This window comes from Emys orbicularis, chromosome 6 (assembly GCF_028017835.1).
Source record: "Emys orbicularis isolate rEmyOrb1 chromosome 6, rEmyOrb1.hap1, whole genome shotgun sequence".
Classification (NCBI taxonomy): domain Eukaryota; kingdom Metazoa; phylum Chordata; order Testudines; family Emydidae; genus Emys; species Emys orbicularis.
The window spans coordinates 48,931,056-48,954,434 of record NC_088688.1 but is presented as its reverse complement, the minus strand read 5'-3'; the positions used below and the strand labels follow the sequence as shown (position 1 = coordinate 48,954,434).

At 39.7% G+C, this 23,379-nt stretch overlaps 1 protein-coding gene across 1 annotated transcript in view; it reads left to right on the top strand.

Moving 5' to 3' along the window:
• Window positions 1-23,379, top strand: part of FCHO2 (FCH and mu domain containing endocytic adaptor 2) — a 207,857-nt gene that overhangs the window by 170,845 nt on the left and 13,633 nt on the right. Inside the window, exons 20-26 of the mRNA XM_065405887.1 lie at window positions 6,689-6,792; window positions 8,215-8,344; window positions 9,530-9,589; window positions 13,572-13,683; window positions 14,293-14,448; window positions 16,561-16,693; window positions 18,589-18,788. Of these exons, the coding sequence (XP_065261959.1) occupies window positions 6,689-6,792; window positions 8,215-8,344; window positions 9,530-9,589; window positions 13,572-13,683; window positions 14,293-14,448; window positions 16,561-16,693; window positions 18,589-18,788 (895 nt within the window). The remainder of the gene's footprint in view (window positions 1-6,688; window positions 6,793-8,214; window positions 8,345-9,529; window positions 9,590-13,571; window positions 13,684-14,292; window positions 14,449-16,560; window positions 16,694-18,588; window positions 18,789-23,379) is intronic.

The window sequence follows — 23,379 nt, the reverse complement described above, 5'->3', positions numbered from 1 at the left end:
CTGTGAAAGTACCTAAGTTCTGATAGTATTATTTAAATCAAGCTGACCTTTATTGCTCTTTGAGCTGCAGTTAGATACCAAGAGGTGGGATTTCCAAAACCACTGGGATTGGACCTAATTCGGCACTCCTTGAAGTCAGTGGGAGTTTTATCATTGACTTCAGTAGGACAAAAGTTAAGCCAATGCTTAGCTCTTTTGACAAATCCCATCCCAATAATTAAGTTGCTGACTGAAATGTACTTGCAAGTACATGTAACATACATGTAACATATTGTGGTTTAAAGTCACCACATGGGCATTCTTTTCCTTTTTACCACTGCTTAAAACCTTCCTTTTGGACAGTGTTTTGCAGCTCAATATGAATTACTATAGTATTTAAACAATTGGTAGGCCTTGCAGCATAGAAGTAAACTTAGATCATTCAGTGAATAATTGCCCTTTGATAGAACTTGAAGCAAACTTTGTTATCGTGGGAAAACATGATAGAAATTATTTTGGCTAGTTATGCTTTCCGTATTAGTTATTCATGTATAAAAATGCTTCTTTCATGTCCTCTTTTTTTCTTCCTTCCCCATTTCTTCCAGTATGTTCGTATGTAGTTTAAAAAATGCAGTTTTTTATGTTTGTCTGTGCACTGTTTTAACTTAGGATCTGTAGCAATGCAAACCTTAGAAACAATGTTTAAAGCATTTAGCAGGAACAGTAAGATCTACTAAATCTGTAGATTTCCGGGCTTGAAAAATCTACTAGCCTATGGCAAGTAGGAAGCTTTCCCAGGCAAGTGCTATCAACTCTCCTGAACTGAAGTTTTTTTTTTTGTTTGTTTGTTTGTTTGTTTTTAATCTGCCAGTCTCCCCTTAGGAGTGCACACACTCAGCGCACTAAAGCCAGAGAACTTTGCTTAGCAGTACCTGTCGGGGTGATACTCATGCCCTTTGGCCCTTGTAAACCATCATGTAGCTCTTTAAGGGCAGCACGACCCTGACCCCCCCCCCAGTTCCTTCTCACCAGCCATGGCTTGAGTCAAAGTGTATCTGTGTGGTATTTTATCTCGCATTTCTCTGTCACCGTGCTTTTCTTGTGTATATAGTTCTAGTAGTACCCTTAGGATTTAATTAAGTAGTAGAAGTTAGATACAGTTTAGTCTGGTGTGATACCTTCATCAAGTTTTGAACACTGCCTGTCATGTGAGATGGCTATTCCTAATAGTGAACCCAACATTCAAAGTTTGTTGTGCCTTGAGGAATGGCACATTAAAGAAAAGTGCTTCATCTCCAAGTCATTCAAAAGGAGAATGAAGGTGGCTTTAGAGACTTGCACCTGAAACAATATCTTATGGACCAGGCAGCGCTGCTTCAGCACCAGGGACCTCCACAGGTCGGTTGGCTCCTCAGGGAGCTTTGGAGCTGGCATGTTCCATGGCCGGTTTCTGATTGCTCCCCCAGGTTGAAGAAAGATTGTTCTTCTTCCTCTGGTCCCCCAAGGAAAATGACTCTCAAGATGAACTGGGCTACAGAGCTCAGAGAGATTCTTCCTCTTCTTCCAAGAAGAGTGCAGACCAGCATTGATATTCCTCAGATGCCCAAGATAGGGCTGGGCTCCTACCCGCTCTCTGGAACTGAGACGAGATCAGTTGGACACACTATACCGGGGTCAGCAACCTTTCAGAAGTGGTGTGCCGAGTATTCATTTATTCACTCTAATTTAAGGTTTCGCAGGCCAGTAATACATTTTAACGTTTTTAGAAGGTCTCTTTCTATAAGTCTATAATATATAACTAAACTATTGTTGTATGTAAAGTAAATAAGGTTTTTAAAATGTTTAAGAAGCTTCATTTAAAATTAATTTAAAATGCAGAGCCCCCCGGACCTGGGCAGTGTGAGTACCACTGAAAATCAGCTTGCGTGCCGCCTTTGGCATGCGTGCCATAGGTTGCCTACCCCTGATTATACCATCAATTCCAGTATTATTCTAGTATACCTGCTAGGCAGCAAGACTTCTCCCGGAAGGGGCACAAGTCACAGAGTAGGAGGCCTTTTGGGTCCAATTTTAACCAGCCAGCCTGTCCTCCATCAGCTTCAAGGAAGCAGCCATTTTGACTTGCATATTGAGAGCTGCATTCCGGTTTTTATCTCCCCAGCCATATCTGCACCATTTGGGGACAGGCTGTCTCGCTTCTAAAATGCTTGGGAAACAGTAACCAAGGACAAATGGGTCCTAAGCACTGTGAGAGTCGGTTAGACCATCCAATTTCTGTTCATTTCCCCTTCCCACTCCACTACCCCATCCTTTTTCAGGGACTCCACTCATGAGTTACAGCTCCTTCAACAGGTCTAAGTTGCATGCTTCATGTTTCCCCTGCAGCATCAGGGAAAGGAATTCTACTCACAGTATTTCCCGATCTCTGTGGTCTCAACAAGTACATCAAATACATGGGATTCCATATGGTTACCCTAACTACTGTTCTCCACGCTTTGAATCATGACTGATTTGCTGCACTTGATCTTCAGGATGCTTACTTCCACATGGCAATTTTTCCAAGCCACAGGAAGTTTCTGAGATTTGTAGTGACAGGTCACCATTAACAGTACACAGTGCTTCCCTTTGGCCTGTCCTCAGCTCCACGCGTATTTACCAAATCCATGACTGTAGTAGCAGCATATCTCAGAAAAAGAGGAATTAATGTCTTTCCTTTACCTGAATGTTTGATTAGTAAGGGGGAAGTCGAGAGACCAAGTCTTCTGTCTGGTCCAATTTCCGCTACATTTCTTCTTCGTCTGTGAACAAAGGAAAGCCAGCCACCACAATAGCAACACACAAATAGAGTTCACTGGGGCCCTCCTAGACTCTACAAGTTCAAGGGTGTTTCTGTCAAGAGAAGGATTTCATGCAATTCGTTGCCTGTGGCTGTCCCTTGCTCTCATCCTTCAACTCTGATCCTTGTATGCTGGAATTTGTTAGGTCATATGGCTGCATTTACATACATGGTCCAACATGCAAGATTTCATCTTCATCCTCTTCAGGGATGGTTGAAGTTGGTATATCCCCTGAACTGTCAGTCATTGCCACTGCCCATCCTGGAGTCTCTACAGAGTGGTGGACAGATCAGATCAATATTTGCAAAGGTGTTCCTTTTGCCCATCCTCCTCTAATCAGGACCATAGTTACTGATGCCTTCATAGCAGGTTGGGAAACACATCTGGGGACATTGAAGGTTCATGGTTTATGGACAGACAAGGAAGTTTCCCATCATATCAACATCCTGTAGCTTCAAGCCATTTACAGTGGATGCTGGGCACAGATGAAGAGCACAGACATTCATATCCTCATTGACAATACCACCACAATGTTTTATGTGGACAACCAGGGAGGAGCTTGCTCCAGCCACCTTTGTCAGGAAGCAATAATGTTTTTTGTCAATTTTGCTTTAGGGAAAAGATCTCCACAGCTGCTCACTTACCAGATGCTCAGAATAACTTGGTTGATCACCTTAGCAGGAATTTCTCCCAGAATCACGAGTGGTCTCTGAAGAGTAGCAGGCTGAGGTCCATCTTCAGAGAATGGGGCATTTCAACTGTCGACCTGTTTGCAACCAAAAACAAGTTTTGTTCTCAATTGGGTCTCAGTCCGGGATCCTTAATCAATGACTTCCATCTGAACTGGGGATCAGCACTGACGTATGCTTTCCCCCCCGAGCCCACTCATTCCGCAGATTATTTTCAAACTGATGTTGGATCATGCCAAATGGATACTTGTTGCATCAGATTGTATCGTTGCAAGACAATGTTCTGCAATCTTCTCAGTCTGTGTTTGACCTCCCAGATCTCTTCCCCTCTATCCTGACCTACTGACTCAGCACCATGGTCAAATTTGGCATCCAGTGCTTAGCAGTCTGCACCTCACGGTGTGTATGCTGCATGGTTAGATGAGGGGAAGGATGGTGTTCAGAAGCAGTTCTGAGTGTTCTGCTTAATAGTAGAAAACCTTCCACTAAGGTTATCTATTTGGCCAAGTGAAAACATTTTTTTGGTTTGATCGCTAGCCAGGGGAATTCAGCTGAAGCTAGTCAGCATTCAGGACACTTTGGATTATCTGTTACAACTTTTAGTCCCCTGGTTTCTTTTTTTTCCCCCTCTCTGAGCTCATTGAGGGTCCACTTAGCAGCAATCTCTGTATACCGTCCTCTGATCCAAAGGAAGTCTGTTTTCTCAGACTGCATGGTAATGAGATTTCTAAAAGGTGTCGTCTGTCTCCACTTGTGAAGTAAACTGTTCAATTATGGGACCTTAATACTGTATTGGCTACCTTTATGGTGCATCCTGGCAACTTGTTCTGTCTTCTTTGCCAAAAGGTGGCTTTTCTTATTGCCATAACAGCCTCAAAAAGAGTGAGTGAACTGCGGGCCTTAATGGCAGAATGTCCATAAATGCAGTTTGCAAAGATGAAGTGGTCCGAAGACTAGACAAAAATTTTGGATGCAAAGTGGTTTCACAGTTTCACCTTAATGAAATGATGTATTTACCTCTGTTCTTTTGTAAGCCACATTCAAATGTGGATGGGAACAGCGTCTTCACACACTGGATGTGAGACGATGCTTGGTATTCTATCTGAAAAGGATTAAACCAAACAGTTCATCACCTCGACTTCATCTTCTGTGCGGATCGAATGAAGGGTCAAGTGTTCTCTGGACAGATGATTTCCAGATGGATCATTTCCTGCATTACGACAGCATATGGGGTAGCTCAGATCACACCTCCACAGAAACTGATGGCTCATTTGATGATGGCCCAAGAAGCTTCTGTTGCGTTTCTCAGTAATGTTTCTATACTGGATATTTGCAGGGCCGGTATGTGGTCTTCTGTGCATATGTTTAGCAGACATTATGCTATTACAACTGCATCTCTGTCAGATGCAGACTTTGGGAAGGCAGTCCTGCAGTCATTGTTCAAGTAGATTCCAAGCCTCACCATCTTTGGTTACTGCTTGTCAGTTGTCTGAGTGGAATACATGTCTGCAGCCACTACAAGAAAAAAGTATTACCAACCTGTACTGTAATTGTTATGCTTCGAGATGTGGGTGCAGATAAGTATTCTGTGACCCTCCCCCCCATCCCCTCTGCAATGGAGTTTCTACTCTTGATGTTAGTTGCAAAGGAATTGAGGGAGGTTGGGGCAGCGCTGCCCTTAAATAGCCATTGGAGGGGGCTCTAAGGGCCTAATGGTGTGAGTACCACCCCACTGGATACTGCTAAGCAAAGTTACTGGCTTCAGTCCACTGAGTGCACACACACCTGAGTGGAACACATGTCTGCACCCACAACTCAAAAAAACCCAATTACAATACAGGTAGGTAACCACTTTTTATAGTTGCAAAGATAATTTTCCATATATGAACTGAGTGTAAACCAATATTGTCCTGTCTTCCTAAGTCTGTACACCACTCCACTGCCACTGTTGCTTGTAGCTTTGACAAGTTGCAGCATGGGGTAAGCTGACCAGAAATTTCTTTCTTATCAAAGAAAATCAGTGTTGAGACAGGTATTCCATCTCCTCTCATTGTGTGCCTCTGATCAGGGTGTTTATCGTGCACTACTTACAGTAGGCATAAAAAGATGAATTTAAAGGGAAGATTGGTAATGTTAGTCTTGAATTGGTTTGCTTTTGGCATTTGTGGTACAAATTTAGGATGAGTGAGATTTTCAAGTGCTCAGCATTGGCCTAACTCTATTTCCATCGAAGTCATTGATAAAACGACCATTTACTTTATTAGGAACAGAGTTATGCCATATCTGAGTACTTTTGAAAATCTCACACTAAATGTAATTTTTAGTGAATATTCTTTTTGGTTACAAGCACATCTAAAATTATTTTGGACAGATAATTGAATATGCTATAACTCTTATTTATCATATAATTATGTATTTGCTTTTTGGGGGGGGGAAAGGCACATTTTTGATTCAGAATACTTACTGGATGACATCAAACAGCTGTTTTGAAGTATAGTTCTTCTCAGAAAAGTGGCTATGTAAAAATAGCGCCTTCTTTCACTGACGTGTATTGAGAATTATATCTGCTCATTTTCGAGGCTTTTAATTTTTTTACAATTTTTTAGTTTCTGGTAGTCCTGCTGAAAGAAATGAGAAGTTACATGGTTTCTCACATATCAACACAATTATTTACTAAATTTTAATCATTTATAACACCTGTGAAAACTCACTGAAGGCAGTGTGATTTCACATATGTCAGCGGCCTGATCTTAAGATAATGGAGCTGCACAGCAGTCACCAAAGGCCTAACTGGCCTGTTTTATTACTGTTGGTGATACATGAGAAATAAAAGACCAGACTTCACCCTGAGCCCATGCTGAGCATAAAGGGTGAAAGCTAGGTAAAACCATCTTTTTACCTACAAACTGGGTATATTTGATATGGAATCATTAAGGAACTATAATGATGGAACCCACAATGCCATTTGTAGTCATTTTTCAGAGTACCATAGAATCACATTTTAATACCATAGTAGTTTTTGTTTGTTATGAATTCCTGCAAAATAGGGTTTGTAATAAAGTAGAATCTTTAACAGAAATGTAATTTATAATGGTTGCACTCAGTGACTTTTTTGTATTTTTTGTATTTTCATATGACTTTTATAATACTAATGATTTCTTCACATTATTATTTTTTTTTCAGCTAGGCCCACAACTCCTCTTTCTGTAGGCACTATTGTACCACCTCCAAGGCCTGCTTCCAGACCAAAGATATCAACAGGGAAACTTAGTGGAATTAATGAAATAGTATGTATTTAATTTTAGTTTTTGTTTAATTATATAACTTATTTCTCAAGGAATGGCTCAACTTGAAATAAGGCACTCATTTACCCCATTATAGTTAACGTTTCTTTTTACATCAAACTCTTCAAGAGTTTATAAATCACCCATTTTAATTGTCATCAACCTAAAATGTGCATGGAAATTGTTCACTGTGAATGTAATTATTGGTGGCATAAATTTGTTAGTACTTTTTATGCAAAGCAGCTTTTGGAGGGTTTAGGTGTGTTTGCTTTTACTTGCTCAAACAAAGAATCAATTTTAAAAACTGAAGATTGCATATACATAATGCCATATCTTCAGAAAAAACCTTGAGTGAAATCCTGATCCGAGTGAAATCAATCGCAAAACGCCCAGGATTTCACCCCCAATTTCTAGGAGAGAGAACCACACGAGGGAAGAGGAACTCATTCATATTATCAGTCTGATACTGTTTATCCATCTTATGATAAACATTTTGAATTCTTTGGACCTAACATGGCTCACTAGAAGTTGGCAAAAATGGCCTTAACTCTCCTGAAACATTTACTCTGACTAGGTACAATTTTATTAGTTATGTGCATTTCTGTACTACCCATCACTGTAGTACCTGAGAATTCTTTTCAGGTTCTGGGTGCTGTAAAAAAGGAGACATAAGTAGCAAAACCAAACCACAACCTCCACCATTTCAGATTTGCTCTTCCCTGGCTTGTGTTAAATTATTTGACTGGGTGTTACTAACATTTAATCTAGTCTGTCCTTGCTTGTTAATCTTGGGTGTGAAATCATCCTTGTGTAACACCAGATGAATTTGGGTGAGGGGAGGTCAGGGCAAAGGGGAGGATTAATGTGTGTGGAAAGCCTGAGATCCACTCTTTCACAATGCAGTGGCACTGCACTATCTCCAGGTTAAACAGCGGATGGTTCTTTGAAAGACACCAACCTTTCCTCTCCACTGGTGTGGCCCCTAAAGTAGTCATCCATGGAAAGTGCTCATGTATTCAGGGCTGCAGGTTCAGGCAGCAGCATAAAAGTTTAGCTTCTCTGCCTTTTTTTTTTGGCACTTAGCTCAGCCTGAAATGGGGTTACTTTAGGCTGTTACATAGGCAAAGCATAATGTTAACTCATTAAAGATTGATTATCCGGAAAAACTTCCTAACAATATTCTAAATTATAGAATAACTGCCCAAGGGAAATGGTAGCAGTTCATAAGTTTTTTTTACTTTGAAAATTAGGTTGGATAAAACACTAGAAAAAAAATATTGTAGGGAACAATCTTGCATTAGGCAGGGAATGAACTAGATGAAGACGTCTTTTCTGGTTCTATCTGATTCTCATAAGATTTCCTTTGTTTCATCCATTTAAAATCATTTATATGTTTGTAATGATATTGACACATTTTGTTTTAAGCCGAGGCCATTCAGCCCACCCTTGACCTCTAACTCCAGTCCACCACCTATAGCTCCTTTGGCACGTGCAGAGAGTATCTCATCAATATCTTCTTCTGCTTCTCTAAGTGCAGCAAATACACCCACAGTAGGTAAGTAATTCAGACTATCTGTGAAAAACTATTTTATGTCTCTATAACCTGTAATTTTTATAACTTTTATTTTTTTTTTAGAAGAGCTATAAATCTTCATTCTTCAGGGCATATATCAACCACTAACTTCTGGATGTTAGCAGGAAATAGCCATCTTTGTCCAACTTAGGTTTTCTTGCAGCTTCCTTTGAAGTATCCGGTACTGAATACTGTCAGAGACGGGATACTGGGCTAGATAGACCACTGGTCTGATCCAGTATGGCAGATCCTTCAGTGAAATTTTTTTTTTAATTGTTGTAGAAATGCTTATAAATGCTTACTTGGTATGCAGGATATGTATACATTAAGTGCAGGCTGTTATTTATTTGTGATTTTATTCTACTTGATATTGAAATATTCTTTAGATATAGAGTGAATTTAATCATTTTTAAAGAAACCATTGCGTTTAGGCCGATTATCAGGTTTTGTTTTAATTTTTTCTGTTATAAAACTTAATACTGATAATAATAGAATTATTTCCATGAAAATTGTTTTTAAATGATTTATAGTGATTTAAATGTTCCCTTGCCTTGCTTGCAACCCCATAATTGCAGCATTATGCAAATACATAGAAACCAAAATCTGGAACTGATGATCTTTTCCTTTCTCCAGGTTGGGTGAAGTAAAGGAACTAAATAAAGAGCATAAATGGTGAAAAGTAAATTAGGGCCCCAATCGTGCAATATACATGAATAGTGCCATTGACTTTAGAGGGGCCATTCACCTGCATAAAGTTACATGTTCGTGTTTGAAGGATCAGGACCTTGATTTCTTTTAAAATTCTTTCAGTTTTGACAACCTAAGGTGTAACTAGCAAGGAACATTTTTTTTGTAAAAGTGTATTTTTTTTTAACCTGATGTTCCTTTTGCAGGACTGATTATTATTTTTAACTACTGGACACTATTACAACTTTAGTTTTCTAAATTAAACTTAACTCCAGCAAATGTATATTGTTTCAAGGGAATTTGTGGAAATGTCTAATATTCTTAACTAATTTATTTTATATTTTAACCTCATCTTTAATTAAAATTCTTATTTTTCAAACATCTTTCCATTTAAATAATATAACTTTAAATTAGTGCTTTTTATTATTGCTTGAAATGTTTTGTTTTGTTGCAATGTTTTGTTTCATTTAAATGTAATAGATGATGATATAGTCATTGGAAAGCTCCCTACGATTGAAAAACTTTGTGAGACACCTGCAGGTATTGTTCTAGAAGATTTATATGTTAACTAATTATCCTAAAACTGTACCTAATACAATTTTAGTTCTTTGTGACTTAACTTTCTCCAGCAATCTCTAGTATCTTCCAGCCATAAAGTAACTTCGAAGCTAAACTGCTTAATCAGTTATGTGTTGTATTAATCATTTGAAATTGATATAACCAATCATTTAAAAATTTCCAAAAAAACTCAGGTAAAGCCTGTGGTCTTATTCTCTCTAATCTTCCATCATAGCTTTTCTCAAAAAAAGAAGCAATTATCTTGAACTTTTAAAATGACAATCCTTACTTAACACTTTTAAAGGACCTGTTTTGTATGTGGCATGCAAATAAGGAGAACACTGAAATATTTGAAAACTTCCACCATAAATAATTGTTACCTTTTTTCCCAGACAGATATTGTCCATTACCCTCCAGCAGACTAATTTAGCAAAATTAAAAGTGCTTCAACCTGTGGGATAGTAGGACCCAGGCACCTCTTTGTAACTCTGCTGGAGCTACTCTTCATATAATGACACACTGGAGCTACTTTACTTTTTGCATCCTCAACCTCAAAACCATTTCAGTCTCAAAAGATCTAAAATTTTTGAAACCTATGTTGCAGTCTGGGGTGCCCGTTTCAGTGAAGTCTCAAAGTCCTACTAACTTTTCAAACTGCTGCTGTTTGGCTCAGGAGAGAGGCTACACAACCCCACCAATAGGCTTCTGCCACTGGAAGCTGGTAAGAGAGGGGAGGACATTCCAACTAACTCATCTTTTGCATACCCTGTTCCCCAAGGACTTGCCACCAGAAGAAAAAAGAAGATTGCTTTTCCCGCCGTTTCTCTTCCCTTGTTATACAGGACCCTCTCTGTGGGTGGGGGGGAAGTTGGGCCCCATCTAACGTTTCTAATGGCATCAAAGATAGAATGGCCAGACTTTCTTAGGTCTGAGGTGTGTTGGGTGATGGATTCTCAAACTTTTTCATGTTGTGTAACAAGGAGGCTGCCCAACTCATGAAATCAAAATGAAGTCCCTTCCCCACAACCAATTTCCTCTCCAATGCAAATCAATTCAAATACTTCCTCATCTGCATGAAAAATCAGTTCTAACGCTACTGAACATATGTTTGAAAGTCCCACACACATTCAGAATTGTTTCCCTCCTGTACACACTAAAACTGGTCTACTCCACAGTCCACTGCTCTTCAAGTTGCCTGCAGCCTCTCTAGGGCATAGTTCCTTCATGCCTGCCTCTTTAAAGCCCTTCATCCCCTTCAAAGTTGCTGCCTCTCACTCCTTATTGTTCTTCCATCTCAGCTTGCTTCTTTCCTTCTCCACCTCCACTTCGAGGTCATCAGCTGCAGCCTCCCCCTGTCACACCACTGCCCCTATTTCTGGATCTCCAGCTCCAGCCTCCTTTCTCACTCCCAACAAGGATTCTCAGCATTTTGTGCCTGGCTGCAGAGCAAACAGGCCAACAGAATGCTGATTTACAATGTTAAATCTATCTTTGTAATAAGAAGGACTTAGTTTTGTTTGGGTGGTTTTTTTAATGAAAACTTAGATTTTTGCAGAGCACAGTAAAATTTGAAAAAAGAAACTAAATCTGTTGATTTCTAGTGCCCTGGGTATGACCAAGAAAAAGAGAAATATGTATGTGTGCACTTGCATATATTCATATATCTGTGTCTGTGTCTCCTTAAATATGTGCAAATTGTAATGTATTAAGGAAGATGCAGTTATTTTCAGCAAGGAAGAAATTCCTGTATTTCTTTTACAGAAAGGAAAAAATATATGTATACACTAAGGTTAATAGATTTTTGCATAATTCTCTCTAATGGATCAGTTTGAATTTATCTATAAGAATATAAAAAGAAAAAAGTTACTATAAATCAACAATTTGTACCTCTGTAAAAGACTATTTATTTAGTAGGAAGTGATCGCCTTCCAGCCTGGTTCTGCAGTTGAGCTGTCTAATCATTACTCCCTATTGGTCTGATGAAAAGGGGATAAATTCCCATACAACTGTAGAGCAATATTTATAGCCTAAACACATTTTTAACTGTTTGTTATAATTTTGTTATAACTCTGTATTATTTGCTGTCTCCATAGTTGAGCATTTCACTACAGAGATGGAAATTAATGGGTCCAGTTTTGCCGACTCATGATAAAATCATGGTCCCATTAATTTCCATGAGTCTTGCAATATTTGATGAATCATGCAATATTTTTTCCTAAAACAAAGTTGTAGGGTTATGTGAAAATCTCAGCTTTCTTTTTAAAAAAGAATAACTTTCTAGCCTTTGTGGTTACAGCAAAAAGCTTGAAGATGTGGCCTAAGTGTACACTGAAAGGCAAATAAAAAGATGTCAACGTATTTTTTGTTAATTTCATGTTTCCAATCAGTCCACTAATATTTCTTTAGTCTGATTCATGATTTTTTTTAATGTCTGGGCTGGCAATACCGTGGGTCGAAGGAAGAGTACGTATTCTATTAGAGGTTTTTTATGTAAGTGAATTGTATTGTTTCATAGACAAAGTAACTATTGGGAAGAATTCAAAACATTAAAGCATCTTGTAAACAGTGCACGAGACTTTAGAGGAGAAGGTAAGGCTTGATAGTATAATAAGACTAAATATCTGGAATCTGACCTTTTTTTTTTTTAAACTCCTCTCCCACTCTCATGCTGCTCCTCCTCCTCCCACCCCTCCTGCCTCAAATTAAACATACAGTTCCCACACCCACATGTACTTACTTCATAGATCAGTACATGTATTAACAAGCTGCTTCCCCATATTAAGGTCCCACCCTCCTCCTACAGCATGTACTGCTGAAAAATCTGAGAAGCACATCACAGTATTTCATAGTAAATTACAGGATTAGTTAGAAAGCAGAAACTTATGGCTTTCTGCTTTATGGTACCTCAGTAGAAAATATTCATTGGTCTGTTTCTGTCCACTTATTGAAAAGTATTAGGCTTCCTTTGTGAGCAATATGCTTTGCATGAGACAGTCAGGTTTAATAGGAGTACAGGAAAAGAATAATAATAAGCTTTCCACTGTGCTATTGCTTTCAGTAACTGGCCGTATATATTTTAGAGTGGTACATTTTAGTCCCTGGTCTTCACATGTGCACGCACAACATTTTGTTGTTATGCATACGTTCACCCACACTATTCTCATGCAGCCACAGTGTAAGAAGTCTTAATGCTACGTCTCAGTTGGTTTTGTAGGTAAAAATTGAAACACTTCTGTGTATGCAGGTGTTTGCATAACAACTTATGAAGGCTGGACACAGGCCTTTCTGACTATTTTCCCCAGTACATTGAATGACTTTTAAAGTGGTGCATATTTCCTTGTAACTCTGAGGCATACCCTGATTCCTTAATAGGTGGACATAAAAATCTCAGTAAATAAAAATTTTCTATGATTTTCATGTGAAAAGTGTTTGCCTGCTTGGTAGTGCTCGAGACTTAGTTAAAGATGCCAATACTTAATTTATGTGGAATCAGACTAAACTGCTTGGGGTTTTTATGCAGACCATAATTAGAATCAGGACATGTCCATGATGACACTCTTCTTTTACTATACATTTTCTTCATATTATAAGCATACAGTAGAGAGTTTGTTTTATGAGTAGTACCAGCTACATGTTTAATTTCCTTTGGGTGCTGTTGGCTTTAATTAATACAATGTTACCATTTATGTTGTATCATGTATGATGTGTTCCCTAGTATCTATCTGTTTAAAATGTCATTGTAATAGTCCTGTTTTCTTGTTGCTTAGTGCTTTGATTGTGTTATATTCTGATTTCAAATGTTTTTCAAATACATTTTTCCACACTTTTCAAAAAAAATACTTTGGACTTTGCTGTGAAGCTGATGGTAGTGACTTCTTGTGTCAGTAACATAGGTAGCCAACCATTTTGAAATCTAGCTGATAAGCTTCTTGAAAATTAATCCTATAAACCATATGTATTCTAGGTGTTTCACGTGGTCCCAGCCCTGTCACCCTTGGAAACCAGGACACCCTGCCTGTTGCAGTAGCCTTTACTGAATCTGTTAACGCCTACTTTAAAGGAGCAGATCCTACAAAGTTAGTTAAATAGTGAATTGTTTTGACTATACTGAGTTACATTTAGAAAACAAATTGGTCTTTTTTCTTTTCTTTTAAATATGGGGGGGGAAATGGTGAAACTTTAGAAGAATGTGGTAAATTCGTTGAAATGAATTTCTGATGAAAATGAGATGATTTATCACTGGCCAGGCATAGTTCAGGTAGGTGCTATGTGTAAATTGTCCCACACAGCTCAAAGCACCTCATTTCTACCTGCAACACCCCTGCTATGCCAGTTGTAGCCATCTCCTACACATAGTTGTGCCTTGTGTTTGTGGTGTGGGGGGAAAAAAGTTCACCAACAGACTACTGTATGCTTTATCCACCAAACTCATTTCACTTGCAATCTCATCTAATTTTTAAATCATATCCCAAGAGGTAAAAGAGGTAGTGCAATAAGCCATAGTGCCACCTTCTCTTCATTTAGAAGTAATTTGTATTTTAAATTTATGACTTAGATACAAATATTCTGAAAACAGTAGATCTTTACTTTAAAATTAATACTGAAATTTGACATGCAGTAAGAACTGGGTATTTTTATTTTTATTCTGTTGTAATAGAATTGCTCTTCTCTCATCTCTCTCCCAGATGTATTGTGAAGATCACTGGTGATATGACAGTGTCATTCCCAAGTGGGATTATTAAAGTCTTCACCAGCAACCCATCTCCAGCTGTACTCTGCTTCAGGGTAAAAAACACAAGCAAACTAGAGCAGATTCTTCCAAATGCACAACTTGTATACAGGTTTTGTATTTTTTTATCTAATAGAAAACCATGTGATTTTAAAATGTGAATTGTTGCATTACTATTTAAAAACAAATTCTCCGTTACCTTATTGTTTAAACTTTGCTGTGAATTTGATTTACGCCAGTAAATTGCCCTGTATTTTTTATGCTTAGTTTCTGTTCAGCACTCTCACTTTAATCCCAGTATGAGAATTGCATAGATTACTAGACTTGAAATTTCCATTGATTATAATGGGAACCACATGGCTAAAACTCCAAAAATGGCATAAAAATCTAGTTGTATGAATCTGTAGATGTCTCTTTACATAGGTTTTTGTAAATTAAATGTTTTTAGACAAGCTCTGTTTAAAAATTAAACCAGATTTAATTTATCTAAATACATAAATATATGTTTAAATTATATGAACAATGTACCTGATCACTGACCGAAACAAACTAGAAATTTCAAAATTAAGAAGACTGACACTCCCACTTCAAGGCACATGGCATTTTTTGTACAGGGATCACACTGGAATGATTGATAGATCAAGTGTCAGCCTTCACTTGGAAATCTCTTAGCTTGCAGTTAATACAGAAGTTCTTTTTCTGATATGGCAATTACTATTGTGGGGGTTTTTTAAACTACATCTTTTATACAGTAGACCAGAAACTTTGTGTTACTATATAGATGAGGCATGTGCTATCCACAATAAAAGTACTTCTGAAAATTCTTAGACGGAAAAAAAGCAGTGCCCATCTAGAGTAACTGTTTTGTATATTGCAGCTAGAGCTGCCTGAAAGTCAGGATTTCTGGTTTGTGAGCAATTTCTTGCAAACTAGAAATCCCTCCAAAAAATAATTTTGGAAACACCACTTGGAGCTGCAGACTCATATAATCCACATGGCAGTGCTGCCATGGCCCCTGGAAGCCAGAGATTTCTGGCCCCAGGACAGTCCCCATGGCAGGGCTGCCTCAGACCCATGGGCTCTGGAAGGTGAAAGCTCAGGGAACTAGGTAGACTGTTGCTGTAGCAGAGCACTCACAGGGACAAGTGCTGTCTGCTCAGAGACTCTCTCGTTCGACCTCCAGCTGTATCATTCTTTGTTACCAGTTGGCCGTATCTCCCTTCCCTGGGTGGGGAGAGGGCCCGCTCCAGTAGAACACATGCAAATCAATAACACGTCTTTGAGAAGTACCTATACTGGACATTTGTAAGACGGCAACCTGGCGTTCCATCAATACCTTCACAAAGGATTATGCCTTAGTCCCAGATTCTTTTCCAGATTCAGAAGTACAGACAGCAGTATTGCAGACATCTATACTGCCTGCATCCTTGCACTCTCACTTGTTTGAATACTGCTTACCAGTCACTCATGTGTGGAATACACATAGGGACTGCCACACAAAGAAGAAAAGCAGGTTATTTACCTGTAACTGAAGGTTCTTCAAGATATGTGGTCCCTATCTCTATGCAACTGCCTGCCCTCCTTCCCCTCTACTTTGGATCATGACTGGATTTGCAGTAAGAAGAGGAACTGGAGAAGTGTTGGTCCACTCTGCCCCTCAAAATCTCAGTATAGAGCATGAGGGAAGCAACTGTACAGGTGTAAACCAATGGAAGCCACCTGCTAGAAATCTCTGATCTCAGGCGCATAGAGCACATACATACCATGTGTGGACTAGAGATAGGGACCATACATCTTGAAGAACCTCTAGTTACAGGTAAGTAACCTCCACATTGTGATCGAGGCATTTTATAATCTTAGATTAGATTACATTTATTTTTAAAGATACTTTTTTGTAGCTTTTTCCCCTCAAGGTGTCACTACAGGGCAGGTTTTTTAATATTAAAAATATGTCCTCTTGAAGGCACAATCCAGACGCAGCCTTAACTATGGTGCCACTGACATTCAGCTGTAATCCAGGAGTGTGTTTTTGTGTTGAATGCTAGTATTGAATAGGTAACTGATGTGCCTTAATATTCTGAAAGGTGAAATTATGTTACAACCTCTTATTGTGTTTGAAAAAAGTGTAAGAAATAAAGGGAAAGGTCTACCACTTAATTTTAAGACAACCAAAATAAGAAAACTGTTATTTGTATTCTCATTCCTATCTTCATTTTACATGTAGTGATCAATCACAAAGTGACTCCAGTACAAAAGATTTTTGGATGAACATGCAAGCTGTCACAGTCTACCTCAAGAAGTTATCAGAGCAGAATCCATCTGCTTCCTATTATAATGTTGATGTTTTAAAATATCAGGTAAATATTTTTTTTATTTGGAGTTTTTTTTTTTAAGGAACTTTTGCAGATTTCACATCTGTAAAGAGACTATCAGAATTATTGTTTATGGGGGCACAAAGGAGGATTGTCCTTAGTTGGATGATTCTTAAGCCAGACCTACACTAAACTGTTCCAAACCCATAGGACCTCGCCTGGCTGCTGGATCAATTTGTGCCCTTGGTGCTTTCTTGCTGCTTCTCCTGGCTTGATGACTTTTCTGTTTGCTCATGCTTGCTCTAAGCATGTGGGGTTCCCAACATTGCTTATGCTGGGTTCCCAATATTGCTTCCTTTGACCATTGTTGGCTGAGGGAAGTGAGACCTTATACTCAATTTGATGGTATTTCTCCATCTGTCTATGTGATAACTTTTGAATGCGGCATCCAGTCAATTCCAGATTTTCAAGAAATGTTCTAGGCGTAACCCTATTGATTTTGGTGAAACTGGAAAAATCAAAAGGGAGAAATGAGGGATACAAGGAGACCCCTGCAGCTGCCATTCAGCAGCTTCATCTACCTCTGTTATTGTCTATAGATCAAAGAACCAGTTGATGGCACCCATAAACCCTTGCCAGGATAGTAGCTCTCCCCATCTTCCAATACAGTTTAAAAATGTTGATGTCCTGAAAAGGAGAGAGTGTGGGAGGGAAAGAAAAGGGTCATGGGGGGCATATAGAGCCCCTGGCATGGAGGAAGGGGGCACACAACAACTGGTGAGATGGGAATAGGGGATGCACATGAGCCCCTGGCCTGGGAGGGAGTGTGGAAGACCAGGGAAAAGGGGGGTACCTGAAGCCGCTAGCATAGGCTGGGGAAGGAGAAGGCCACTCAGAACCCTTGCCCGGGGGAGGGGGGGGGCAATGAGAGACAATGGTATTGGGGGGGAAAGGGAGTATGGGGGGCACAAAGAGCCCCTGGGATGTGGGGGAGGGGGCATACAGAACCCTTGGGGGGATAATGGGGGACCCTAGTATAAGACAGTGAGGGGGCACACAGAGCCCCTGGCTTGGAGGTTGGGGGAGAATGGGGGAATCTGGGGTGCAGGGAGGGATAATGGGGAAGCACAGAGTCCCAGACATGAGAAAGCTGTTAGGGACACACAGATCCCCTGGCATGAGGGAGAGAGTAGCAGTGTGTTCCTGAAATAAAAGATGATGGGAGGGTGGTACACAGGGAGCTTGTAAGGGGAATGTTGGGATACAAAGAGCCCCTGGTGTGTGTGATGTGCTCAGCCTACAGAAGCAGCCAAATGTGTGCTTCAACTGGTAGGCAAATGTTGTTTCTAATAGTACTTTTGTGCTAACTGTCCCATGACTGTAAGTTACCCTCTGTCAATTAAATCATTATGGTCCACAAGTGGATGGGAGAAAATAAGACCTCTCCAGGCAGATTTCTTCAGTGCAGTGTAGAATGCAAAAGACAACTTAAAAACTAAACTGACACCAATGTTTTGTATTGGAAGAGACAGAAAGGGAAGGGGATTTTGGGAGTGGAGGGGAGACAGTTAATCCTCTTTCCCTTCCCACGCCTCCTACCCCCCCCCCCAAAAGTCTGACAAAAGCAGTCTGTGGAATTACGAGATAAAAGCTGCTGAGCCCAGTCGGACTTGGATGATGTTCCCAATTAACCCGAGAATATCCCATTTAGTTATAAGGCACGATTAGATAGATGGATAATCTCAATTGTGTGTCATTAAGTAATACTTTTTGAATGAGACCTTCCTCCCCCAAAAAGAGCATTAGTGATTATTAATTTGCATTTATCTCAAATATAACCAGGATTTATAATGGAGTTAGAAACTTAATTGTGGTGGTGATAACACAGTTCATAATTCTTACAATAAGTAAATAGACATTTTATTTTAATTTTTTTAAAGGTATCTTCAAATGGTATCCAGTCCACTCCTTTGAATCTTGCAACTTACTGGAAATGTAATGCTAGCACTACTGATGTAAGAGTGGATTACAAGTACAACCCAGAATCTATGACTGTGCCTAGTATGCTGTCTAACATACAGGTTGTCGTACCGGTAGATGGAGGAGTAACAAACATGCAGTCACTTCCCCCTGCAAAATGGTAAATTCAGTGCATTTCTGTTATAGTATCAAATTTCTTTCAGTACGCTTGTTAACGTTATGTGAATCTTGAAAAGAAATTTTACTGAGAGTTTTGCAAATCGCTTTAGTAACGTATTTTAAACCCTTTGATAGTATGTAATCTTATTAGATGGTACTACTTTTCACTCCAAAACATAGACAATATCCAGTCAATTTATATTAATTCAAATTGAAAACATGCACTCATTCCAACCATAATAGAGTAGCTCAAGCCAATCCAACTATCTGTGTTCTTTTAGACAAATTTTTCACTGGCTGTATTTTGCACTAAACTGAGTGTAACATCTTCTAACCTAATGGCCATTTCATTTGAAATTGCTTCCACGGATCATGTTGTTGAATTTGTATGTCATGTCATGTGGACAGTGTAATCATTGGAAGCAGTTAACCCACCTGCTGCCATGGCTACACAGGTCAGCACCAATACTGACACATTTTTCTTCTTGCGTTCTAGTTTCTCTTGTAGACAAATTAGAGAACTGCTGGTCTGTGGCTTGGCATCAGTTTGCCATCTATTGCTTTAAAATTTGCAGAAAGTTTTCCTGTACCCTTTTCTTGTAGTAATTAGTCATTAGTTTTTTCTCTGTGGTGTTTTCAAATAAAAACAACGAGGAGTCCGGTGGCACCTTAAAGACTAACAGATTTATTTGGGCATAAGCTTTAGTGGGTAAAAAACCCACTTCTTCAGCTGCATGGAGTGAAAATTACAGATGCAGGCATTATTATACTGAGACATGAAGAGAAGGGAGTTACCTACAAGTGGAGAACCAGTGTTGACAGGGCCAATTCAATCAGGGTGGATGTAGTCCACTCCCAATAATTGATGAGGAGGTGTCAATACCAAGAGAGGGGAAATTGCTTTTGTAGTGAGCCAATTTGCTCCAGTCCCTCAGACAGAGACAAAAACCTACAAGATCTTTACCAAGCATTCTTAAAACTACAATACCCACCTGGGGAAGTGAAGAAACAGATTGACAGAGCGAGACGGGTACCCAGAAGTCACCTACTATAGGACAGGCCCAACAAGGAAAATAACAGAACACCACGGGCCATCACATACAGCCCCCAGCTAAAACCTCTCTAGCACATCATCAACGATCTACAACCTATCCTGGAAAACAATTCCTCACTCTCACAGACCTTGGGAAGCAGGCTAGTCCTCGCTTACAGACAGCCCCCCAACTTGAAGCAAATACTCACCAGCAACTACACACAACACCACAGAAACACTAACCCAGGAACCAATCCCTGTAACAAACCTCATTGCCTACTCTGTCCCCATATCTTCTCTAGCGACACCATCAGAGGACCCAACCGCATCAGCCATACCATCAGGGACTCATTCACGTGCACATCTACTAATGTGATATATGCCGTCATCTGCCAGCAATGCCCCTCTGCCATGTACCTTGGCCAAACCGGACAGTCGCTACGTAAAAGAATAAATGGACAAAAATCGGACATCAGGAATGGTAACATACAAAAGCCAGTAGGAGAACACGTCAGTCTCCCTGGACATTCTATAGCAGATTTAAAAGTAGCCATACTTGACCAAAAAAACTTCAGAGAGAAACTGCAGAACTAAAATCATTTGCAAATTTAACACCATTAAATTGGGCTTGAATAAAGATTGGGAGTGGCTGGCTCACTACAAAATTTTCCCTCTCTTGGCACCTCCTCATTAATTACCCTGGTCTACAATTTTTGAGAAGTCATCTGCTTCAGAGATAAAATGTGCTATTTATTATGTATTTTGATGTGCTGAATTCAAATATGACAATTAAAACAACCGATTGGCTACTGTTTCTAAGATATTTAAGTTTTTACATTTTATGTCTATGTATATTGTGTAGATAGTAGAGTTTTAATCATAAATTGTAAACCTAGGTCTTTTCATGTGTTTATGGTTGCTTTACATGATAATATTTCACCTGTCCTGTTTATGTAACACTTTAAAAATCAGCAAAAGGGTTATATAAATAAAATTTATTATGAAACAAAAGGCAAAAAACTATTCTGTACATAGTTTAGTCCTATTCAGTGTCTACTCGGCGCTTCTTGGCTTGTCTCTTGTATTCATTAAATGGAGCATCTCTTGTCACTGTCCAGCAATAGTCTGCAAGCATTGATGGGCTCCATTTGCCCTGATAGCGTTTCTCCATTGTTGCAATGTCCTGGTGAAATCGCTCGCCGTGCTCGTCGCTCACTGCTCCGCAGTTCGGTGGAAAAAAATCTAGATGAGAGTGCAAAAAATGTATCTTTAGTGACATGTTGCAACCAAGGCTTTTGTATGCTTTGAGGAGGTTTTCCACCAACAACCTGTAGTTGTCTGCCTTGTTGTTTCCGAGAAAATTTATTGCCACTAACTGGAAGCTTTCCATGCCGTCTTTTCCTTGCCACGCAGTGCATGGTCAAATGCATCATCTCCAAGAAGTTCACGAATCTGAGGACCAACAAAGACACCTTCCTTTATCTTAGCTTCACTTAACCTTGGAAATTTTCCACGGAGGTACTTGAAAGCTGCTTGTGTTTTGTCAATGGCCTTGACAAAGTTCTTCATCAGACCCAGCTTGATGTGTAAGGGTGGTAACAAAATCTTCCTTGATTCAACAAGTGGTGGATGCTGAACACTTTTCCTCCCAGGCTCCAATGACTGTCGGAGTGGCCAATCTTTCTTGATGTAGTGGGAATCTCTTGCACGACTATCCCATTCGCAGAGAAAACAGCAGTACTTTGTGTATCCAGTCTGCAGACCAAGCAAGAGAGCAACAACCTTCAAATCGCCACAAAGCTGCCACTGATGTTGGTCATAGTTTATGCACCTCAAAAGTTGTTTCATGTTGTCATAGGTTTCCTTCATATGGACTGCATGACCAACTGGAATTGATGGCAAAACATTGCCATTATGCAGTAAAACAGCTTTAAGACTCGTCTTCGATGAATCAGTCTCCACTCATCTGGATCGTGAACGATGTTGAGGGCTGCCATCACACCATCGATGTTGTTGCAGGCTACAAGCTCACCTTCCATGAAGAAGAATGGGACAAGATCCTTTTGACGGTCACGGAACATGGAAACCCTAACATCACCTGCCAGGAGATTCCACTGCTGTAGTCTGGAGCCCAACAGCTCTGCCTTACTCTTGGGTAGTTCCAAATCCCTGACAAGGTCATTCAGTTCACCTTGTGTTATGAGGTGTGGTTCAGAGGAGGAGGATGGGAGAAAATCAATGTCCTGTGACATTGATGGTTCAGGACCTGAAGTTTCATACTCTTCCTCTTCCTCGTCTGACTGAAGTGAGAATGATTCTGGTGCATCAGGAACCGGCAGTCCTTCTCCGTGGGGTACTGGGCGTATAGCTGATGGAATGTTTGGATAATGCACAGTCCACTTTTTCTTCTTTGACACACCTTTCCCAACTGGAGGCACCATGCAGAAGTAACAATTGCTGGTATGATCTGTTGGCTCTCTCCAAATCATTGGCACTGCAAAAGCCATAGATTTCCTTTTCCTGTTCAACCACTGGCGAAGATTTGTTGCACAAGTGTTGCAGCATATGTGTGGGGCCCACCTCTTGTCCTGATCTCCAATTTTGCAGCCAAAATAAAGGTGATAGGCTTTCTTAACCATAGTGGTTAGACTGCGCTTTTGTGATGCAAAAGTCACTTCACCACAAACATAGCAGAAGTTATCTGCACTGTTCACACAAGTACGAGGCATCTCTGCTCACTTTGGCTAAACAGAAATGTGTCCCTTTGCAAAATCAAACACTGACAAATAAGAGAGCACGACACTGTATGATTTCTAGAGCTGATATAGGGCAATTTGTTCAGCAGAGTGATGTAAGCTTCGTTATGATTGCATCATCCATGACTTCTAAGAATAACATGATGCAATTCATATCATGTATGATGCAATACCAGCTTCAGATTGCATCATTCATTGTTTTGCCTAAAAAGCAAGTACTGTCCAAACCCAGTCATAGATTTATTCATAGATCCAGTCAAAGATGTATTTTAGTCATTTCTGGTTTAAATTGAGATCCCTTCCCTTTATAACTCACTTATCCTCCGCCATTCCCAAGTCAAGGGTCGTATATACTGACCCAATCGCATATCTTGAAAACTAGAGCCAATCAACAATTTTAAGCATCATTTTCGTTCTCAGTGACCCAGAATTAGTAAAGTTTGACTACATTTATTTCAGAAGCATTTTGGCTGTAGAGCAGTGTTATTGGGAGTGGACTATATCCACCCTGATTGAATTGGCCCTGTCAGCACTGGTTCTCCACCAGTAGGTAACTCTCTTCTCTTCATGTCTCAGTATAATAATGCCTGCATCTGTAATTTTCACTCCATGCATCTGAAGAAGTGGGTTTTTTACCCACGAAAGCTTATGCCAAATAAATCTGTTAGTCTTCAAGGTGCCACCGGACTGCTCGTTGTTTTTTTGGATACAGACTAACACGACTACCCCCTGATACTTTTCAAATAAAGTTTGTTTTCCTCAGGACACCTATAAATGGAGATGAGGCAGAGTTGGGGGAGGGG